Here is a 24443-nt window from a genome sequence, read left to right as displayed (position 1 = left end):
GAATCTACAAAATAATACAAAACTTCTTGTTATATTTACAAAAATAGCGATAAACGGTAGATCAACTGTTCGCATTCATTTGTTACACTGCTGCTGGCGCCTTCGTTCTCGCAGCGCAAGTCGGTGCATGCCAATCTCGCGCAAACCAACGCGGTATCGATGAGATACTAATATCACGCGGTACCCATAAGGTAGCTTTTATATTTGTTTTGTGTATCTTACAATCGTGTATTTACATTATTCTGTTCAACGGCATGGCGGACGAAAAAACGTCTTCTCTTCTGCGCGAATGGAATTTCGATAGCTATATAGAGATTTTTAGAGGTTAGTAAAATATATATAAAATATATGCAGTGTACTTTAAATCAAGATATATTGTTATTATTTTAAAAACTCTATCCGAACTCGTTTTTTAACCAAAAAATTGTGTTAACCTAATAAAACAATATAATAAGATTAACAAGAAATTCTGGTAGATTCAAACAGGATGGAATTAACCAGAATCCTCTGGTAATTCCAACTACAAAATTTGTATCGTCCATTTTCGAACAAACGGACAGGTTGAATCAACCAGAATTTCTCATAAAACAACAAAACTTTTTTTCCAGTGAAGAAATTTAATCAAGTTTAAAAATTTAGTTAAATTAGCAACTTTTTTCTTGGTGTCACGCAACTTTTACCCCATAATTGTGATCTAGCAGATCAACTCTTGTAATAATAAGAATAATAATTGTACCAAAATACAGAATGTTTTACAAAGTAAATCAAACAGTCTTGTTATTTTATAAATGTGTTTGATTTTGACTTGCCACACTGTATCTTTATATACATCTATTTTTATTATAGTTTAAATTATACAAATTAAAAATTACGTTTTCTACTTTGTTGGTTACGTGTTCTATAAATTAGAAAGAAAAGTTTTTAAATATTTAGGGTTATAAATAATAAAATATCTTTTACATTAATTTTGGAAAATGTTTATTAGATAGCATTATATTACATTATTATTATTACATAATATTAATCAATGAATTGAAAGTACTAAAGTACAAAATACGCGTAAACTTGAAAAAGATACACCATCACTTTTGCAGCTTCTTAGTAACATGCAACGTACAGATCGAATATTAAGTGAATATAATAAAATAATTGTATTTACTATAAATATTACGCGTGCTATAAAAGCAGTTTTTATTATATTAATTGATTATAATCTATAAAAAGCACCTATTATGTCTACAAAATAATAGATAAGTTAATAGATAGTTTTATACAAGTTATTAAACTCAAGACAAATACGTATAAATACTATATACTGGAACTATCCTCTCTTATTTCTTCCTTGTAGATTACGTTTGCAAGGATACAAAAGATTAATTTCATTGAAGCGTTGACTCAAGCGGCGTCCACAAAGAGAGCAACTCCATGACAGTGTCTATTATATACCATACTGTCGATGGATAGCTCTCTTCATAGCGAGCGCTTTATCTTAAATTTTGACTCTTCTTCGATCCCCACGTTTGACACTTCCTTGATAAAATAGAAAAATATTTATACTAGACGCACGTATAACTAATATCAATGTTATATCTTAATTACTCACGTTGGTGTACTGTTTGTCGTTAAGTTTTGAAAAATTGTATCCACAAGTATTAAAAACTGATATCCTAGAATTATCGATAAATATTTTAACGACAATTTTGAGTGATGTAAAGTCTGTGTTGCCTTACTATCTTTTTTTTATTTATCCAAAATCTAATTATTTGAAATTAAGAATGATTCGTCATCTGTTCGCAACTCATTTAAGAGGTTTTTATTAAAACTAGAACATTATAAGCGCGCGCTATTTGACTTTTTACTTTAAAAATAATAATAATTGCAATTTGATTTTCTCTATCTTTCGTTTACATTAATCAAACGTCTTCTGCAATTTTGAATAAAAAAATGTAAAGTTTAATTATACATACATATATACATACCTACTTGCATACTTACTGCTATTTAGCTACCTAGCTACCTAGCTGCCTAGCTACATATATATCTAGTTACGCTCGCTCGTTTGCTCCCTCTTTCCTTCCCTTTTTTACTCACTCACTCTCACTCACTCACTCACTCACTCCTCACTCACTCCCTCACTTACTCACTCACTTACTCCTCACTTACTCTCATTCACTCACTCACTCACTCACTCACTCACTCACTCACTCACTCACTCACTCACTTCTCACTCACTCACTTACTCACTCCTCACTCACTCCTCACTTACTCCTTACTCACTCCTCACTCACTCCTCACTTACTCCTCACTCACTCCTCACTCACTCCTCACTCCTCACTCACTCACTCACTCACTCACTCACTCACTCACTCACTCACTTACTCCTCACTCACTCCTCACTCACACTCTCACTCACTCACTCACTCACTTATTCCTCACTCACTCCTCACTCACTCCTCACTCACTCCTCACTCACTCACTCACTCACTCACTCACTCACTCACTCACTCACTCACTCACTCACTCACTTACTCCTCACTCACTCCTCACTTACTCTCATTCAGTCACTCACTCACTCTTCACTCATTCCTCACTCACTCCTCACTCACTCCTCACTCACTCCTTACTTACTCCTCACTCACTTCTTACTTACTCCTCACTCACTCCTTACTCACTCACTCACTCACTCACTTACTCACTCACTTACTCCTCACTCACTCCTCACTCACACTCTCACTCACTCACTCACTCACTTATTCCTCACTCACTCCTCACTCACTCTCATTCACTCACTTACTCACTCCTCACTCACTCCTCACTCACTCTCACTCACTTACTCACTTACTCCTCATTCACTCCTCACTCCTTACACACTCCTCACTCACTCCTCACTCACTCCTCACTCACTCCTTACTCACTCACTTACTCACTCACTTACTCCTCACTCACTCCTCACTCACTTCTCACTCACTCTTATTCACTCACTTACTCACTCCTCACTCACTCCTCACTCACTTCTCACTCACTCCTCACTCACTCCTCACTCACTCCTTACTCACTCCTCACTCACTCCTCACTCACTCCTCACTCACTCCGCACTCATTCTCACTCACTCTGACTCACTCACTCACTCACGCACGCACCTCATCCAAGTCGCTAACCCATGTGCACATTGCAAACAAAGTAAAGTTCACATGTGTTTGCAAGTTTCCAATACAATGTATGGTAACGGTATTAACACTTATTCATTTTACAAGTACACCCATAAAAAATGTAAACAAAGACATTGCTTTGCTGTGGTCACACACAAACACACACACACATTTAAATTTTTGTCTACAAATTATGGATTTCCTACTTACCAACATTAAAAAAAAGTTTTTTTGATTCGCCAAAAATCTTTCTTGCATATGTTTTTTTCACTAAAAGAAATTTCCAAAATTTGAAATAAATTGGAGATTGGTCGTTTTCGGAAGCCAAATATTTTGTATATATTTTTATGTCCGAGTTTGTCAGATATAAATAAAATTATGATAAACATTTATAAAAATATTTAAAATAAATATTTATATCTTAATAATATCTTAATAATATCATTATTATCAAAGAATATAAAAAATATTTCAAGTTTATATACCACTAGACACCACAGACGCGCGCTTCGCGCGCGCTATTTAACTTTTTATTTTTTACCTTTTAAAAATAAATTACAACAATAAATGTATAGATAATATTTATACAAATTTGACAGCTGTCAAATTTCAATTGCAATGGCAGCTACTCTTGCAACACGAAGTAAGCGCAGCGAGAGAACCAATCGGCATCGCGGAAAAGCACAACAATAATAAACTTCGAGAAATGCGAGCAATCAACTTTACGTGACTTTTTTTAGATAGGAACATTGCTTATAAATAAGAAGCTGTCATTCACTACTAGATAAACATTTACTTCGCTTCTGATATCTATATATTCTGTAAATGGAACACGTATCATTGTTTTGCACAGTATTTATTACATCTGTCCGAAAGAACGTTTTAATAATTAAAATACATCACTATCAATAATATGTAATAAATTTAATTTAATATATACAAAATAATTATAAATTTTTTAACGGAAAATCTATATAATGTCGTATATGGTTTAAAAAATGGTCTTAAAGAAAAAAGTTTACTAGTCATAATAAATTTTGCGTGATAATCGTTATCGCGCGAGAGTCATATACGCAATACAGCAATGGTGTCGTAACATATAAACTAGGTAAACTCATCAACAAGATTTGCTGGCCTGTTGGCGGAGTAAAAATGGATTAAAAATTTATCAATAAAGGGTTATTTATTTTATTTCCACCATATATTATCATTTTTAATAGAAAATAATTTTTAATAAGAAAAAAGGGGATAAAGATAAGAGAATCTTAATCGCCATTTATAAAATAATTTACGTACTCTTTTCCGTGTCTGATAGTATAAATGTACATTATAATTTTAATAGTACATTATATTCGACAGTTTTCAGAAGCAAAACTCTTGAAAATGATCTCGGAGGGTAAGGAAGTTTCGAATTTTGTTCGAAACATTTAAACTGTCCTCCGACTTTTAGTTTTCAACTCTCAATTTTTAATCCATGGCAATTTTTTAATCTCCTCTCTCGGCACATATATTAATTATATATATATGTATATTTATATGTATATATGTATGTATTTTAATTACTTTTTAATGAAAATCGATATTTAACCGCGATGTGTTGTAATTTCTCACAAATATCACGTACAACTTGATAATTATTTTATTATTTTTGCACATTTGATTCAATTTTCTTATTTTAATTTTATTATTATTATTCAATATTACGTATATATAATTTATATATAATATGTTTTATTAATATTTAATATACGTACAATTTTATATGTTGTCCTAATTGTGATATGTGCATCTACACACAATATAGCTAGTAGCTTCACCTTTCATTTACAAAACTCATTAATATTGGTCCATTTGTAATGCACCGACCAATATTAGCGTTCTGCTAGCAGTAACTGATCCGCGCGATCGTAACACAAGGAAGAAAGAGGCAGCCCGCAGCCCCTGACGCCAAAGAGTGGATGCTCCAATGCGGTGCGGCTCGTTATCGTGAAGGTGCGAGGAGCCTCTTCCTCTTTAGCGCGCCGCCATCTGATTGCACCGCAAACATAACTGCTCCGCTACCAGCTCGTGCCACGACTCATTAACACTTCCTTTTGGTCACTCAACGATAGTACGCGAAGTACGAAAAATCGCAAACCGTTCGGTGCCCCCTAAAATTAATCGTAAAATTAGATATATAATTCTCCATGCCATGTCGTCCCTCATGTTCATCGCTTTGGCACAAGAAAAATTTAATGTAAGAGACTGGAGCAAATAACTGTAATAATCATTAATATCAGTCTCTATCGCTTCCGACACATTATCTCGGTTTTTCATTGTGATAAATGTACAATATTATATGATATACTAGTATACTTGTGAATAATTAGTTAGTTAAAAAGTTAAATTAAATATTAATAAAATAAAATATCATAATATTGCGGTGGATAAATATCCTTCCTCATTCTTTGATATCTGTTTATAGAGAGGCTTAAGATGTTATATTGTACATATTGTGCTAATGTCTTTAATTCTTTCTGATTCTTTCTGAAATAATAAAGTGGATGGTTGCAAATATTCGATGCTCGTAAGATTCCAGTGTCGTGCCAACTTGGCGTCACTCGTAATTAACGTGCTTCAACTAATCCATGTACAAACCTGTATGACATAAACGAACGTCGCGACGACATTCCCGATGGAGCGAGATCACTCTTTGCGTTCTATTTACTCAGATGACATTTTCACCACAGTTACAAGCAACTGCTTAAACAGTCGTTGATTTGATTATTGCAGCGCGAAAGCTGTTGAAATTTTAGTTAAACTTTAGAAATGCTCTTCGCATTTTTAACGAGCTTTTGATTTATTTTATTAATCCAATAAATCGAACCACAAGGGACAATTATAACTTCGATAGACTTTATAATTTAATATTTAATTTCTGTAATTAATATAAACATATTTATTACTATTGGAAGAATAATGCTAATGAGATGCTCTCTGATACGAAACAAAATAAAACAATTTTATACACAAACTTGGTATTTTACTTTATTAACAGTCTTAGTTTTACTCTTTAACAGTTTAGAAAAAATATTTTTAACGTGCAACTAATTTAACTTGTAAATATAAAAGAAAATTGAAATATATATCAATAACTTTAAACTTTATGGATGCTATTTATATGTATATGGAAAACGAAATGTTTTCATTTTTCCTTTGGTATAAAAATATTAATGTTTAGACTTTAACACAAAAAAAACCAATTTACATTTACCAAATTATTACAACTAGTTAATAAACCGTTGATTAACCGTAACGTTCAGAGTAGAAGAAAAGTCAGCCCCTATTTTCTGTCGCTTCATATCGCGCGATGAAACGTACGAGGTATCGTTTCTTTGAGAGCCGCGATTGCACCTTATCAGCAGGTGATGCGATAAGGCGATAACGAGGCGACTCACTCCGGTATTACCAAAAATCCTCAGCAACCTCGACAATAATTGCCGAGTAGTAAATTTTAATAAATTACGCGCACAAACGTTAATTTTTCGCTCATCGGGATATGTACGTACCTCGGTACGGGCGGCCGGAGTTACCAACAGCATGCTTTGATTACAACCGCGTTAATTTACAAAGTAGCTGCACGTCCTCTGCGGTAGTTTACATTACACGCTTGCATTACATAATCGATTTTAGTCCGTTCGCAGTCGGCGTTACATTGTTTATCCTTTTAGTTAGTTGCGGTAGACAACGTCCTAGCTCCCGTTACAGAGCACGAAATTATGTCGTAATGTTTCTTCGAGAAAATACGTGTGACAAAGTCGCATGATACGCGATCGCTGGACATTAATTAACAAACAAGCGCGGTCGAATCAACACCTGTTAATTAAAAAGTGAGCGATTACTATCTTAATATAACATTATCGTATTAAGATACGAAATGATTTTATCCTACGATATGATCACCGCTAAAATTTTTGATCGGTGATGCAATACTCTATGCTCTATGCAACTAATCACGTTTATGCAAACGTTCACGACGAAATCTTATCTTCACTGACGAATTAATTTTAAGGTGACTCGCAAAGACTGCTGTAAAATTATCCGACTATAAGATAAAAGAAATAAAGTGAAGCAGAGCGAAACAACTCGATAATATAAGTTAATGCTTGTCAGGTTCGTTTTACTTAACAAATTCGCATTTTATAATTTATAGGAAAAGTATAAAAATATGAATAATTAATTATAATATTATAATACGTAAGTTTATAGTAGTGTATTTTATCATATACGTAATGAAATTACTAATAATTTTAGATGTCAGATTAAAGTATGATAACATATAAGTTGTGTACATAATACATGTATATTAGAGATCACATGCATGTCATATTTAAATAAATTACAATTTTTCGAACGGAAAATATTTATTCTCATAATTTGATAATATCTATTATATTTTATATAAACTTGTACAAAAATATTTAATAGATATTTATTTCAAAGTCCTATTTTATAATATGTTGCAACATTTTTAAATGCAGCCTTATATATATAAACAAGTAATTTACAATATATTTCATATATAAAATTATATAGATAAAAAAATAATATAATATATACAATAATGTTTAAGATATGGACTTTTCATTTTGATCAAAATTTGTGGCTAAGAAACACAAGTATAAACGTGGACATAAATTAATTTTAAAAAAAATTTCATTATATATCTATAATTGTAGTTTCTTTATTCCAAATTTTGATTCATTCCTTAATAAATTCGTTAATAAATAAATTTTTATTCTAACAAATTTTAACTACAATTAAAAATTATTAGAAAAAGAAAAAATAGATACAAATAAATTATATTGTGCATGTGTGTGTATGTGAGTATATGTTACGAAAGTATTAAAAATATATTTCAGTTAGGTAATAAAGATATGATTTCCTTATTTTACGTTACAAGTTAAAAAGTTAAAAAATAATTTTAATTTCTGTTCCATGTATAACGGATTTACGCGGTATAATTGCCTTTTTGTGTAAAACGTGAATGTTGCGATTGTAAGCAAAGCTTATTACATCGACTCTGAAAAAGTAAAATTATTTTTTTATTGATTGATATAATAGCATTGATATCTTAGTAGCAAATCACAAATCTCATTTACTTATTCGTTAATTTTATATATTTGTTAATATTACAATTAATAATTCGGAAAGTACAAAGCAACAAGTAGGTAGGCAATATTTTTTTTCTTTAAATAAATTGTAACCTTAAAACAAATATTTTACTGTTTTATCTTATTTATTATTACTATATATTTTATTAGTGTCGTTAATTTTTTAAAAGTGTTAAAAACGACGCATAAATGTTAAAAACGACAAATTTGTTTTTAATTTCTAATTATATGTAAGAAAAAATAACGACTGGTTGATTTAAATCTTCAACTGCAGGATAGTTTTGTATAAATAGATATGACAATTGTTATATAAAAAATTTAGTGGCCGGTATTAGTAGCTATATGAAAAATATGTTTACAATTTTTGTGTATTACAACATTTAAATACTTATTTTATGGTATACAACTAACACGTCTTTAACAAATATCGTTGTCACGAGTACTGTTTTTTTGTATGCATTTGCTTGTAATTCTTTTATCATTTTTGTAATTTTGTTTGGTATAAGCGATATCGAACGTTCATTTAAATAGTTAAGTTATTTATATTTAGTAGAGGTTGAGATAAGAAGCGGGACAAATATAGTGTTAATTATGTGCTAACAAATCAAAGTTTGACTCTCAATTTTGTATCGATAATTGAGCTAATGGATGTCGATGAGAATCGTTTTAATTATTCGCTATTAACGGTATTGCGGTATACCATCATCAATTGTATCTCTTATCAATCACAGAGAGGAAAATGCATAATATATCGTCTCTAAAAGAAAAATGTAAGACAACGTTATGAAAACATTGAAGAATTATTTTTGTTCAATTTTTGTCAAGTTGTTATTAAAGTATAAATTAATGGATTTGAAATACGTATTTGTTAACTTACAAAATGAAAAAATTGTGTACTATTAAGTCTGTTAAGTTTAGGCTCTTCGATTGTTCAATCTAACATATCCAAATCTATTTGTGACGTATTTAATTAAATAGACAATGATTTCCTTTTCACTTTAACGCCGAATATTAAAGCAATTTAATTGCCGTACTAATTAATGGGTTCCGATTTTCAGCGAAGAAATACTTGGATAACGTTAGGGTTGATACGTAGATCTTGTGATTATCATTTCCATAGGTTCACGAGTAGTGACGGTCTCGCGAGTATGCGTTACGTAACGTAAGTGGAACGTACGTTTTATTTTGCCCCGAGCGCGCGACTGTTTTTTCAAATTTGCACATGAAAAGATGAACGACTGAGTGAGAAAATTTCATTTCAGAAAAAAAAACGAGTGCTGATCGTGATCTCAAGATATAGGATATTTCATCGAGAAGTCGATAGCGCGATCGATAAATCTATTTAGCTTACGATCCCGCAATCAATTATTCTCCTGTTTTCCAAACAAGATAAAAATGGAAAGAAATGTCAAAACAATGTCTGAAAAATTACAATGTCTTGATATTTGATAATTGTGTCTATTCATCAGTTTTGATAACGAATTGTCGAGCCATCGCCTAGTACCATTCACTTCTATTCTTGATTTCCAAATCGATTCGGATCCATCTGGCTTACCTGTAGAAATCCGATCAATCCGCGGAATTGATCTTTGTATTAACGAAAGATCTCGTGTTTCCGACGAACCTCTGACTGACCCAACGACAATAATCGCCACGATACCAGGACGCTGATCACAACCGACGATACGGCAAAAAAAATCGCGGCAAATTATTTGACGGAATGAACAGACGAAAGAGGTTCAAGAACAAGTGACGTGGACATCCCACGGCGTCGACTCATATACTCTACCCGCCAATCTGACGTCACAGGCGCGTTTCTTATCAGCCAGGAGGCCCAACACCTGTAAAGCCTACACCTGTCGGCAGTGAGCTTAAACGCCGTCGGAAACACGCCCAGCTCATTCGACGCCGACGACGATGACGACGACGACGGCAACGACGGCAACGACAATGTTTTCGTAGAGCGTTACCCTCAAATGCATTCGGTATTTGATACGACATTAATAATATAGTTAGATCTTTGTTATTTTGGCCTAAGAGTACCTAATTTCCTAACATTTTAATAATATTAATTCTTCAATACCTTAAAGCATAATTGTTTTATATATTAATTGAATTTAAAAAATGTAAAATATCTGACTTCAGTCGTTTAGATAATGATAGTTGTAATTTAGATGCATGTGCGCGCGCGCGCGTGCGTGCGTGCGTGCGTGCGTGCGTGCGTGCGTGCGTGCGTGCGTGCGTGCGTGCGTGCGTGCGTGCGTGCGTGCGTGCGTGCGTGCGTGCGTGCGTGCGTGCGTGCGTGCGTGCGTGCGTGCGTGCGTGCGTGCGTGCGTGCGTGCGTGCGTGCGTGCGTGCGTGCGTGCGTGCGTGCGTGCGTGCGTGCGTGCGTGCGTGCGTGCGTGCGTGCGTGCGTGCGTGCGTGCGTGTGTGTGTGTGTGTGTGTGTGTGTGTGTGTGTGTGAATTAAACGATATGTATGTATGCATATATGTAGAGAGGAAAGAGGAAGAGAGAGAGAAAGAGACCACATTTTACTAAGATTTACTTTATAAATATTTAAATGCTTTGAAGCTTAATTTTGTAAATATTAGAAAATTCCATTTATTTTTTAAAGCAATTTTAATTTTTTCGGTCTCGTTTGAGACCGAACTGATTAATTTAATTCGATTTATTTTGTACATGATAGTTATGTCATCATTTTTCATGAAAACAATTACATTTCATCTTTTTATTTTTTAGGAAAAATTAATTTTTGCATTTCTAACCATTGATCATCTTGCATATACATACGTGTATGTTTATATTTTGCCATTTATTTATAGAATATCGCGATTTATAGAATGTCACATAGATCTCAGAAAATAGAGTATTTTTTCAAACTTCTAAGTAGACACGAGATTGAGAATCGTCTCGTTTTGCTCTTATGGATAACGTGAATGGCATGAATTTACGGCCGTTTGCGATGCCGCTGCGTGCGATATCAATGGTAGAAGTAAACGAGTCGTCTGAAGTAAACACCGCAACGTTAAAGCAACAGTGAGGAAAGAGGTGAAGACGAAATTGTAAGTTTTACTCCGACGATGTCACATGGGTTTACGTGGAGGCGTTGCACCTTATCTCGTGTCCTAGTTACATCGCCACGCCATCCACGGCGTGGCTTTTTGTTGCTGCTGCATCTATTCCGATTACAAGCGACTGTCTCGTCTACCTCGTATAAGAATGTTTTATTTTATCTGTTTCTCTAACAACTGTCTCTCTCAAATTTTCTCAATGCAATTTACCTCGAATTGAATTAGGAATCAAGAATCAGAAATGTTCTCTCGTTTATTCTTGCGGTGCCTTTTTGTTTTCGTTAAATAGTTATTGTCGAACGACTTTCACTGACAGCTGATTTATTTCTGAAAAGAGACGTTTCATTCTAGAATGGAAAGACAATAAAGAAACAAATGTTGATTCAAAATTAAATATTACATTATTTCTACAATACTTAAACTGTATAATAATACAGAAAACATAATTAACCATAGGTATAAATGTTGAAGAATAGAGATATGTTATTTAAATTAAGCGATACTCATTATTACATGTTAACCTTAATTCTTATTTTAGAAAATTTATCTTTTCGTTCTATTCAAACAGAAAGAAATAGAAATCTTTAAGATGTATCGATATCATAATTTTCAGTTAACATCAATTAACGGTAACACATAGCATTAATGTTATAATTTTACACTAATTTATTATTTTAGAAAGTAATGGCAATTAGTGATTGTTAGTGAACGAGAAGCGTATAATTTCACGCGTAAATATTAATCACGATAATGTAGATATTGTAGATAATACATATTATATTTGCTATGCATATATTTTGTATACTTAAGGAGCAAAGGCACTGAAAATTCTAAAAATAGATACGCTCGATCGTCTACATTTGTTACACGAGACAGAATTCCCCTCGAGAGGGCCATATTGGAAAGTAGCATCGTGAGATTATACTCAATTGTCCTTTGTAAAAGCATGCATGCTGCATATTTACATGTGTGCATAGTCATCAAAATTATGAAAATTTAAATTTTGCTTATGAATACGCGACTGTAAGTTTTGGACACGGTCAGATACTCACCTGCACGCGTCTTTAAAAATCTTTCTGGCTTGATCGAACATTCGCTTGTACATGTTAAGATCCGATGCTTTATCCTGCTGCACGGTATCTAATCTGGCCTTTAATGCTAGACACTCCTCTTCTAGTAATTCAATTCTACGTCAAACGTAAAAATGTCAACAGATTAAAAAATACGTAGAGACATACTCGTATATTACATAAAGAACATCGTTCATAAAGGAGAAAGGGACAAAATTTTAGTTACGACATATAATTTTACTTATAACGAGCTTCTTCTAAGTTGGCGGTCTCTTCCTCCGTTCCGAGACTCGACATCGATTTCACGCAAGATCTTATTTTATGTCCCGTATTCACTTTAGCAAGTCCTACTCTTTCTCTTTCCGAATCTCGTAATTTCAATTCTAATTTCGCACACTTGTTTTTTTCCTTACGCAACGATTCCTTTTGAGTTAAATATTTAAATGTACAATTGATTACGTAGGGCTATACAAATTTCATAAAATTTATCAAATTTTTTAATCTCTAATTTCAAATCATAATTCATACCAGTTTAATATATCATCAAGTGACTGAATTTATTATTTAATTTCAATTCTATTTGTACGTTATGTAAAATTAATAAGTTAATTATATTAAATTTTAAATATTTATGTGTATATTTATTATAATACATAATTATATATAATTGTAATTAATTATCAACAAAATATCTTGATATAGAAATATGCGAAATATTAAAGAACTTACTGTAAGTGAGTCAACTTCATTTCTTTCCTTATTTAGTCGTTGATTGAGTACGGTTATCAATTCTAACAGTCTCACTCGTTCAGCTTCAGCAGCTAAAGCTACGGTCACATATTCATTTGGTTCACCTAAGCTTTGAGGACTAGCAATTGGATTGATCTGCTGCTTTTCGATTAGATGAAAATCTGGACAAAGCGAGGTTTGGCAGTTGAAAAAATCATCCGACGAGATGCCATTTCTAAAATTGAGAAACAAAAGCGTTTTCTTTTCTTGGGAATATCATAATGTATCGTATCGATACGACGAATAATTCGCTCGTAATATAGACCTTAATTTGTCAATCTCAATCTCGCGTTCCTCCAATCTCTTACGTAATCGATCAACATGCAACTGCGTTGCTCTCAACTCGTTCTTGATATTCGCGTTCTCACGTTCGATCTTGTGTCCTCTATTTTGCACTTCCTCCTCGCGTTCTTGATATCTCGCTTCGGAAATCTTTAATCGTTCCTGATAACATATTACATCACTTTAATACACTTGATACAATTCATCAAAGAATTCATATAATATTATGTTATGAATAAATAAATAAATCTTTCATAACACTATATGTATATGTAAAGGTGTATCTGTATAAAATTGATTCTTTATCAAACTGAAAAATTTTCATCATCACTAACGTTAAGCGTATCAATCAAACGATCATCGTGAGACCTTTTTTCATCAAGTATCGTAATATTTCTCTTCGCACTACTCAATTCTTGCTCCAATACTTTTATTCTCGCTTTGAAAGCGTCGAGCTTTCTCTTCGATGCCTCCAATGCTACTTCTGTTCGTCTCAGTTCTTTCGCTGTATTTTCAATCTGTTGTCGTCTTTCCTTTTCAGCGTTCCGGAGACATGCCAAATTTTGACGATCTAGAGAAGCTAAGTAAATAGTTTAATTGTAAAAAAATAATTAAATAATTAAATAATCACAAATCTCAGTTACATAAATTATGTGAAGCCAATATGCTAGTTAATTTTTATACAATACGAATGTAATATTATTTAATTAGAAACCTAAATATTAAGCAAAAAGCATGAAATAAAACAAAACAAACAGTAAAATGATTTACGATAAAAATAATTCTGATTGCATACACAGAATCAATTTAGTGGATATAATTTCTACTAACTGGAAAATTCTTTCTGAGGTCTCTCGCTTTCAGACAATTTCACCTGCAGCTCTGCCAATTTTTGCTGTAGATTCCGAATTTGTTCGGCTCGTCCACGCCAACCGCCCGGTACACTCGAAAGCGCACTGATGCTAACGTTTTCACCCACCTCGCTGCACAATAACTAATATTTGTATTCTTAGTAATAATTTATACACATCGAGGAATTTTAAGTCTTCGGTCAAGTGACAAAAGATGAAATAACAACACTTTGCTTTCTTATATAATTAAAATAAGTATTACAAATTATAAGGATTTCTTTTTTTTCAAATCTCCCCTCTCCCCACATTGCATAAATCACCTAAAAACGTCCATACGCTAAGAATCCTCTTATAAGATGTTTTAAGGATAAAGTATGGATCTCTATCTCTTTATCGATTTTTATCTCGCAAAATTATTTAAAATAAATTAAATAAAACAGACACAGACGATTTTTTTCTGTAAAAGTTTGTTGTATAATTTTTCCGATAGTAATTAATTAAGCTTATAGAATAATATAAAAATATATAATAATCACCTTATGTGCTTTATTAATCTCTTGCCTAAGAGTGGCACACGTGTTTCTGGATTCACAAAGTTTAACTTGGGTTCGTTGCAATTTTTTCTTTAAACATTTTATTTGTTCCTCGTCACCTTTGCCTAATAAATTACTGCTTAAATCTTTATATTATTTTTTGTTTTGATTTCCGATTATATTACAAATGTATGAAAGTTATAATAATATACTTAAAAAATGACAAGATAATGTAAACAAATTATTAATTTAAGAAAACTTGGAAAAAAATAACAATTATTTATAAAAAAATAAATTAAGTTATTGATAGTAAGAAAGAAAAAATTAACAATTAATCTTTATTTTCTCAAAACTTCAATTACATAATAATGCAAGTTTGATTTCTTTAAAGGTATTCTGTTTTCTAAACAACAAAGCTAACAGTGAAATAAATATCCGTCGTATTACTTGCAAGACAAACAGACAATTCGAACTAACTAATATCATCGGAATCCTTGCACATTTCAGATTTCAAAATCTGCCGTAATTCCATTCTTTGGTACTCGTCATCTTTCTTGACTAAATTAGTCTCTAATATTTTGTATTTTGTCTTCAATACTTCCATTTCAGCGATTCGGTCTTTGTATTTCTTGCTAAGTTCGATTAGTTTTGCTGATTCGGTCGTCGTTGCATTTTGCGAATTCTGCTTCTCTCTCAACATTGCTTTCCGCAATTTCTCCTCCGTTTGTTCAAATGCTTGTCGCAAATATTTATTCTCTGCTGTTAATTCCTGTTACGTAATCATTATTTAAACACGGTAGTGTATTAATCAATATCCAGCAAGTAAAATGCTAGCAGCTTCCTGGTAATATGCCAACAAACTCGAGCGTAATATCGCAGCAAATTCAAATCTGCTGCTTCGTCATTATAAAGCTTACATATATATTATAGTTTCTAATAGCTGCACAGATTACCAACATAAAATATCAATAGAAATGCAACAAAAACTCGAACATTATCTGCTACCATATCATGATAGCAAATACGTAACAAATATCGAGCACAATCTGCCATATCAAACCTTAAAAGTAGAAAGACAACAGAAACAAAACATGAAATGCTATCAGACTGTGACAGCAGAAACACGGCAAAGATACAGCAAGATGTGTCATATCAAATACTAATAGCAAAAATACAGCAAAAATCGAACCTGCCGTTAAAACATACGATTTGCTCGATTTTTGCTATATTTGTGCTGTCAGTACTTACAATTAATGTAACACATCTTGTTGCATCTTCGCCGCGTTTCTGCTGTCGCACTGTGATCAGCAAATGTGTCAAAATTCTAGCTACATTTTACTAATGTAATATCTAGTTTTTTACTTAATTTTTGGTGATATATTGTGCCAACACACAATATCTGAATTTTGTTTTATTAATGTCGATAAATTGTGTTATATTTTTGCTGGATTTTTTAAAATATATCATGACGGTCTACTCAATTTTTGTTGTATTTTGGTTAACGTCAGTGGAAATGGCAAACTGTGATTGATTACTGTCCAATTTTTGTCAGCAATATATATTAGAAGTTTTCAATTCGTGCTCTGGCACGTTTGGTTGTCTATATACATTTATAAATTAAATTGCATGATTAATTTTAATAAAATAAATAACCCAAAAATATATAAAAGTGCATATATTTACAATAAATATATCCGCGCATAAAAATAAAATTATTTTCATGTAACAATATATAACTTTTTTTATTATATTAATTCTAATAAATACATTAAATATTATAAATAAACGATACATAAATTATTATAAGAACTTTTGCTTTATTTATTTTTTTTATTTTGATGTAACTTTATATTGTAATATATTGTATGAAGACTATAGAATAGAGAAAATTATACGTATACGTATAACATAACTAATATAATATAAATAAACACCCAGAAAAAAATGTTTCATATAAAAAAATATATATAAATATATATATATTTGCTCATATATGTTTATATTAATTTCCTTTTTTTGTAAAATTTTTGTTTAATATAAAAAAATAATAGTCATACTGAAAAGACAGAAACTAATTAAAAAAATAATTTTTGCATTGCTTCTTTTAAAAAAGGTAAGTATGAAAAATTGTCTATATGTAATCATATATGTTCCGGAATATATATAATTATACCCAGATAATCAAGCGTGATGTAGAATTTTGAGCAAACTAATGCATTGCATGTGTTGTTATAGATGTATATTTGCTATAATACATTTGTTGACATCGAAATAAAACACATTACGAATTCAGCAACATGATTACTTATACATGCAATCAGTTGAAGACATTTAAAAAAGGAAACGGTCAGCAATAATTATACATTATATTGTTTGCAATATAACAGCAACATGGCAACAACAAAAATGATTGATAACAAATTAATGCTGACATGTTGCTATCAATTTGCTATTGTTAAAAATAGAATTCATATGAGTTCAACCTAACAGACATAATGCTATCTCACCTTGTTCCGAGTTTGTCTAAATTAGTTACTGCACGATTATTGATAACATAACTGCAACATCAAGACATTTAGCTATCTGGATATATGGACAATTTTTCATACTTAGCTTTTTTAATTAAAAAAAGCAATGCAAAAATTATTTTTTTAATTAGTTTCTATCTTTTCAGTATGACAATTATTTTTGGTAATTATACAGAATAAGGACAATCTCACCGATTTCAATGACCTTTTGATATATGTTGTCAGCGTCATTATTCTGAACAACTTTTCCCTATACATGTTTTACTGCCGCTCGGCCTTAATTTCCGAGTTATACACAAAAGTTTTTCTTTAATTTCTTTCTTCAATTTTATTAGTTTTGAAACAGAGAGGAGAGTAGGGTGCAGAAAACACGTGGGCAGGATGCAGGAGGAGAAGCTTCGTACGTCTCTCTGCTTTGCTTTGTAAGTAGGGAGGAGGTGTAAGAAAGAGAAAAAAAAGTTTAAAAATGTTTTAGTTTCGTTTTGTGTGGAAAGTCATAAAACTTATGTAATATAGAAAAAGCGTGGACGTCGTTTACTTTACGTAAAACACTGATATCATGTATCGTATTTATAAAACGTAAAGTAAACGACGTCCACGCTTGTACAATATTACATAGGTTTGCGACTTTCCACGTTGTTCATTTCCAATGTTTTCGCATTAACCAAATAACGACATAAAATTGATGGATTACAGTTAGGAAAAATTACCGTGAGGGGGTGCAGGGGGAGGGGCAGAGCTTCTCCCCTACCCACGCGTTCTCTATATCCATAGATCTTATAGATATGGACTGGCAATACCAACATACCAAGCGAAACCGCGTGTCCATACTTCTCTCTCTAGAGTCCGGAAATATGTTTCGCGCATGCTTGCACATATTATACATTGAAATCCAATTATTGGATACGTTCTGATTACGGATCTAGTCCCCAGATAGCCAAGCGAGATTAAGCAAATTAATGCACTGCATGTATGTTGTGAACTTGCCCACAATTTGCTGTCATTGTAATTTAACGTGGAACGAAGTTAACATCAAGAGAGCAAATAATCTTCATGAGTTTATAAAATTATAAGTGCATGCATTGAGGAATAATAAACTTGTCACATTGACAGCAATTGTGCATGCATGTTGACAACTTGCCGTCAGTTTGTTGAATTCTAATGTAGAATTTTACATGATGTCAAAACGACAGGCAGTTTGAAGAAACACCTTGGCTTTAGTTTGATAAAATTAATAGGGAATAAGTGACAGCAAAATAACAACACGTTGCCTTTATTTGGCTATCTGGGTCACGTGTTTTAACTTATATATGTGTATATATTACATATGTACGCATGCGCGCTGACATGCGCGATAGTTACTTCCGGTAACTTTAGAGAAAGAAGTACTAAAAAGTCTGTTTCTCTCTCGCATCTATTTTGGACACCGTTTTCTATACACAAATTGTAGGCAATTGCCGGTCCATATCTATAAGGTCTATGTCTATATCACATGATCAGTCCATCTCTATACCACAGCGAAGAAGTGTTGCATTGTATTTATTAAACTTTTATTTTAATTTGTTAATAATTTTTGTGTATAATTCGGAAACTAAAGCCGAGCGACAGTAACATGTATAGGAAAAAGTTGTTCAAAATAATGACCCTGACAACATATATATCAAGGTCATCGGTGAGGTCGCCCCTGTTCTGCATAATTACCTTATTTTTTTATATGAGAAATTTTACAAAAAGAAGGAATTAGACTAATATAAACATATATGATGGACATATATTTTACATATATTTATATATGTTTTTATATGGAACATTTTTTCCCGGGCACACACACTCGCACACTACACGTGCATACATGCGCAGTACGTTAGATTACATTAGATTATGCTAAGCTATACTTACACGAATTCGAATCTGCAAGAATTTATTTAATTTTTCTGGAAATATACGTTTAAAGAATTCTTTCTATTATGAAGATTCACAAGTGAGCAAAATGTATAACAAAATGATCGATGTAATAAAGAATGTAAGAAAGATGTAATAAAATATTGATGTGTATAACATTCGGGAATCTACTATGTTTCCTTTTGTAACCTATCTTGTAACCAGCTAGCAAAATAACGCAAACTTTGCGCGAAGTTTGCCGCAAACTTTTGCAGCAAAATTACAACAAGGTGTATCCGCATTAAGTTTAGCTTTTGCTAGCAAAAGGCTTGTCGTAAATAGTATGACGCATATTTTATGCAAATAATAGAATAAAACTTGCTAAAGTATAACAAATTTGTGTTAAAAACAAGGCAAACCTTGCCATACATAATATGATAGCAAATTTGTGGCAAAAACAGGACAAATCTTGTCGAAATTAAGATCGACAAAAATGAAATATTGTACTGATCAGTCCAATATCATATGTGAATGATGCAATCGTACTGTACTCGGTTCTCTGTTCTCGACAAGTCCCTTTTATTCACCCAGTAGGTAAATCTTTTTTGCGAGAAATGCGCCATCTCGGGGTAGATAGTCAACCCTTACGGAAAAAACACTAAAAATAACACTTAAAAAATACTCAAGTTGAGTATAATTTGGGACAAGGGGTAAACACTCAATTCAGTGTAAACACTTAACTTGAGTGTTCGCTCTTTAATTTACTTTTAATTATTACTCTCAACTTGAATGTTCGTCATCTAATTAAATGTTAATCCTAAATTTAAGAATAACACTGAAATTAACACTCAATTATTATAGATGGCAAACATCCAAGTTAAAAGTAATACTCAAATTAATACTCAAAGCCAGCTGAACACTCTAGTTAAATGTTTATTTTAGATATTCGTTTTATGTCCATTTCTATCAATGCAGATTAATTTTAATCTTGGTTGAACTTGCTTTTTTTGCTTTTATTTTTATTTAATATTTTCTAATCCAATGTTTGAGAGTGCACACTCAATATTAAGTGTATACCTTCAACCGATAGATGTTGAGTGTACATCCCCAACGTTTCAGTGTTCATACTTTATGTTGGAAGTATACACTCATTTATTTTGTGTTATATCCAAATGTTGAGAGTATACTTTTAAATATTCAGTATTTAAATCTAAACTTTAGTATGAACACTCAATCATTGGATGTACACACTCAATATTCGAGTATAAACACTCAATCTTTAATGTAAATACTTAAGATTTGAGCGTATACACCTAAATTTGGGAGTAAACTCCCAAAATCGAGTATTAACACTCAATTTTGAGTATAAACTCTCAAAAATAGTGTTTTTTCCGTAAGGGAAGTCACCCGAAAATGAAGTGGTCCTTGTTAAAACCTGATAATGCAATCCTATTATTTGCATAAAATATGTGTCATATACTAGGTATTTGCGAGAAGCCATGCCAGCAAAAACTAAGCTGTTTTTGCGGGCATACCTTGTCGCAATTTTGGTGCAAAAGTGCTCGGCAAATTTTACTTTGTTCTTGCTACTAATTTACCGTTATTCCTTGCTTATCCGTGCTTAGCAAGATTTTTTCTGTTCCTGCCATAAATTTATTGTCATATCGTGTGGCAAGATTTGCTGTTTTTTATCGTTCCGGAGCAAACCTTGTGATTTCTGTACATATTTATGTACAAGTCTTTCTCTGTTATTTACAGCATCGTGTGATAAAAACTTTTGTCGTAAATTTGCTCGAAACTTTTAAAAGACAAAGCAACAATTACTTGTCATAAAATTGTTGTCAAAATTAAAACAATCCTTGCTGTAAAGCTTTCACGGTGTAATTTTAGCAGGCCTGGCTAGCTAAGTTATTATCATTACTAAGAATATGCTTAAAAACAATACCTTTACGAGTTTAATCGGCGACATATTTTCATTATCAAAAGAATTATTTGTCTCAACTTTCTGTTTGCTATTCTCATTCATATTAAATATTTAATAAACTTTATTCAATTTAATCCTGTGAAACAGCATTCTCTCGAATAAATCGGCGCTTGCACCACATGAATTTCGTATGCATATGTGCGTTATCCATGGAATAATTTGTATATAACTGTATCAATAATTTTCTCCTTATACAGAATTATAAATTATTGATGTGGCAAGATTGTACGAATCCAAAAGTTACGATGTCATCCCATTCAAACGTACTTTTTTTTAAATATGAAGCCTGCGTTCCGATATTCAGTACTGCCAGTACTGAAAATCTATAGTTTACATCACATACACTGTAGATTTTCAGTTCTGTTGCAGTAACTAAGTGAATATCGAAACGCAGCTAATCAAACATATCCACGCTAAACACATATACAGAGAGAAAAAGAGAGAGAGAGAGAGAGAGAGAGAGAGAGAGAGAGAGAGAGAAATGTAGCATTTGGTTAAATTGCATTAACACTCTGATTAGTTGTCTCTTATTGTATTTAAACAAAATTACAAATGTTTTATATATAATTGATTAAAATAATTAACAAAGAAAAAAATTTTATTGCTTGAAAAAATTAAATCAATATAATTCATATATTTAGAATTACATTTATAAAACAGTATGAATGTATGTTATGTTTATATTGTATTTTATTGGTCATAGAAAATATACTTAAAAGAATCTATATCACTGACATAATTGCTTCCTTATTAAAGCCTTTCATTCATAATACTAAATGTTTAAAATAATGATTTTGTAAATAGATCTTTGTTAATTAATCCTATTTATTTCATTAAATTTTCGGTTTTTCGAAATCCCATTTCTTTTCAAATGGCTTTTTAATTTCCTATTGGCTTCTTTCCAGCCCTCTGTGCTCGCAATTTTAATTTTTTGGCAATCGCAAGTGTTTTTGCCTCTTTAGTAGCATCTTCTATCTTTTTGCCACCCTTGGATGAGATTGAGTGTTCAACATTTATCTTCCTTTTCTTTAAAAATGTATGATTTAACGAGAGACCTTTCTGTTAAAAATATAAAAATAGTATGTTACAATAAGATGTAATAACATTGAATAAAGAAATATAACAACAAAAGAATATATAAATTGTATAAAAAATAGTATATATAAAAGACTTTTACCTGAAAATCTTTATTATTTGTCACTTCCACATATGCAAAGCCACGTGGTGTTTTATCTGGCTTAGTTGGAATTCTGATACTCGTTATTTTATCAACCCTTGTCAAGAAGTGCTGTTTGATTTCATTCTCAGTTATACTGTAAATTAGATATTTAGATTACTATAATATGTGTGTGTGTGTGTGTGTGTGTGTGTGTGTCCAGCTAAAAAAACAAAACAGAAATATTGAAAAATTAAAAACATTCACTTACTTCAGTGGTAAATTACCCACAAACAGGACATATCGCTCCTTTACTTCTTTTGTCTGATTATCCAAAAATTGTAGGGCTTGTTTATTCTTGTTTTGTATTTCTTTTTTTCTCGCTTCTAAAATTTTTGCTTTAATTATATTTTTGTCATCCTCGTCTTCCTCATCCTCCTCATCCTCTTCGTCCTCCTCATCCTCTTCATCCTCTTCGTTCTCCTCGTCCTCTACATCCTCCTCATCCTCATCATCTTCCTCATCCTCCACATCCATATCCTCTTCACTTTCTACATCCTCTTCATCTTCTATCCCTTCATCTTCCTTATCATCTTTATCGTCATCACTTTCTATTTCTAATTTATTATCTATAAATTTATTCCCTGTCTTGCTTTTGTTATTCTCATCCTTGTCACTTTCTTCCTCAACATCACTGTCATCTTCTTCCTCGACGTTGCTATCATCGTCATCGTCATCGTCATCGTCATCGTCATCGTCATCATCATCATCATCGTCATTGTTATCGTTATCGTTATCGTTATAATCACCAACTTCCTGTGGCTTACCTTTACTTTGAACATGGTCCTTTTTTATTTTAATTTTATCATTATTGTTAGCTTTCTGTTTGTTCATCAATAAATTTGTGCAATGTGCCACTTTTTTGTTACTTTCCTTTTCTATTGTACCTAATTTTTCGTTTCCACGTTCTCTCAATTTTCTGTTAAGTTTACCCAATATCCGTTTTGCTCTCTTTGACAATACCTCTCTACTCCTAATTTCTTCAATCTTTTTTATCATCTGATCCACAGTAAGATTGATAGCATTAAAAGAATGACGTCTTCTTGATCGAGGTGCTCCAGCTCTACTAGTTATTTCTTTCTTAGAGGTCACAGTTACTTTTGTCTTTGCTGTATCCCTTTTTGTTTCCAATAGTTCTACAGCGTTATTTTGCTGTTTTTCTATCTTGTTCTGCTTCATTTTCTGCTTGTCCACTATCTTAGGAATCGCCCCTTTTTTTCCTAGTACAGAATTTCCATTTTGTTTAGAAACAAATTTATCAAATTTGGGTTTTTTCAAACTCTTGTTGAGTTCACTGGCATTCCCTTGTTTCTGATTCGACTTTACAGAAATGGAAGTCTCACTAAGCGATCGTTTCTTTCCTTTCTTTTCTACTACTTTGGTCTTCATTTGGAAATAAATATTCTGCAATGCCAAGAGATAAATATGTAACTAAAAATAAGTGATATACATGAATTGACATAATCGAATCCTGAAACTATAAAAAACTATAAAGATTTATAAAATTTTAATCTCTAGTCAGAATATAAGTCACGCTATATCAGTTTAACGGAGGTTCACATATTGGAGGTAATCCAAAGTTCGTCGCACGTTTAAGTTTATATAAAATACAACTGTACTTTTATCCACAAGATATTTGTAAACACGCGTTTAACTTACCTTTCCAAGAACGATTCAAGATACTTTTCAGTGAAGATCTCGTGAAATAATTGCCAAGAAAATCGTCGCAAGGTTATGTTCTAAAAAATAACGTGCAACGTGCAGCATACAAATCGATGCGAATGGCCGTACCGTACCGTAGGTCGTAGTCGATTTCGTAGGTATAGCCAGCGTGGTTAAGCAACATGTAATGGAGAACGAAATGACAAGATGGAGGTTGAATTGGTTGGTGCTATGAAGACTAAGGCCGGTATTCATAGCTCTAGTTTACACCA

The 24443-nt window shown here is 32.2% G+C and overlaps 2 protein-coding genes across 3 annotated transcripts; both read right to left on the bottom strand.

The window, feature by feature from the left end:
• Positions 1-11029: 11029 nt before the first annotated feature.
• Positions 11030-14701, bottom strand: LOC105834806 (coiled-coil domain-containing protein 13). The gene is made up of 8 exons (XM_036285787.1): positions 14696-14701; positions 14348-14510; positions 13852-14096; positions 13500-13678; positions 13175-13409; positions 12687-12868; positions 12428-12562; positions 11030-11702 (listed from the first exon to the last, which is right to left on the bottom strand). Exons 1-8 carry the CDS (start codon positions 14699-14701, stop codon positions 11657-11659), a joined length of 1191 nt encoding a protein of 396 aa, XP_036141680.1. The 3' UTR covers positions 11030-11656.
• Positions 14702-21911: 7210 nt separating this feature from the next.
• On the bottom strand, positions 21912-24392 carry LOC105839428 (nucleolin). Of its 2 annotated transcripts, none has more exons than XM_028189689.2 (4): positions 24169-24392; positions 22721-23940; positions 22471-22606; positions 21912-22352 (listed from the first exon to the last, which is right to left on the bottom strand). In XM_028189689.2, exons 2-4 carry the CDS (start codon positions 23896-23898, stop codon positions 22173-22175), a joined length of 1494 nt encoding a protein of 497 aa, XP_028045490.1. In that variant the 5' UTR covers positions 23899-23940; positions 24169-24392; the 3' UTR covers positions 21912-22172. The 2 variants fall into 2 exon arrangements, with proteins under 2 accessions (XP_028045490.1, XP_012541193.1); XM_012685739.3 differs by having other exon boundaries at positions 22721-23913; positions 24169-24391.
• Positions 24393-24443: the final 51 nt, after the last annotated feature.

This window comes from Monomorium pharaonis, chromosome 4 (assembly GCF_013373865.1).
Source record: "Monomorium pharaonis isolate MP-MQ-018 chromosome 4, ASM1337386v2, whole genome shotgun sequence".
Taxonomy (NCBI): Eukaryota; Metazoa; Arthropoda; class Insecta; order Hymenoptera; family Formicidae; genus Monomorium; species Monomorium pharaonis.
Note: the sequence above shows the minus strand (reverse complement) of the source record. Positions and strands in the feature narration are given on the sequence as shown.

What these genes read in the sequence shown, in the direction of transcription:
- LOC105834806 (XM_036285787.1), bottom strand. An exon ending in ATTGAGATTGACAAATTAAG is followed by an intron (nt 13,410 to 13,499) that starts GTCTATATTACG and finishes TCTCAATTTTAG; the next exon opens with AAATGGCATCTCGTCGGATG. An exon ending in ATTTTTAAAGACGCGTGCAG is followed by an intron (nt 11,703 to 12,427) that starts GTGAGTATCTGA and finishes GTCTCTTTTCAG; the next exon opens with AAATAAATCAGCTGTCAGTG.
- LOC105839428 (XM_028189689.2), bottom strand. Translation starts at nt 23,898, where the DNA reads ATGAAGACCAAAGTAGTAGAAAAGAAAGGAAAGAAACGATCGCTTAGT. An exon ending in GTGGGTAATTTACCACTGAA is followed by an intron (nt 22,607 to 22,720) that starts GTAAGTGAATGT and finishes TCTAATTTACAG; the next exon opens with TATAACTGAGAATGAAATCA. An exon ending in CAAATAATAAAGATTTTCAG is followed by an intron (nt 22,353 to 22,470) that starts GTAAAAGTCTTT and finishes TATTTTTAACAG; the next exon opens with AAAGGTCTCTCGTTAAATCA.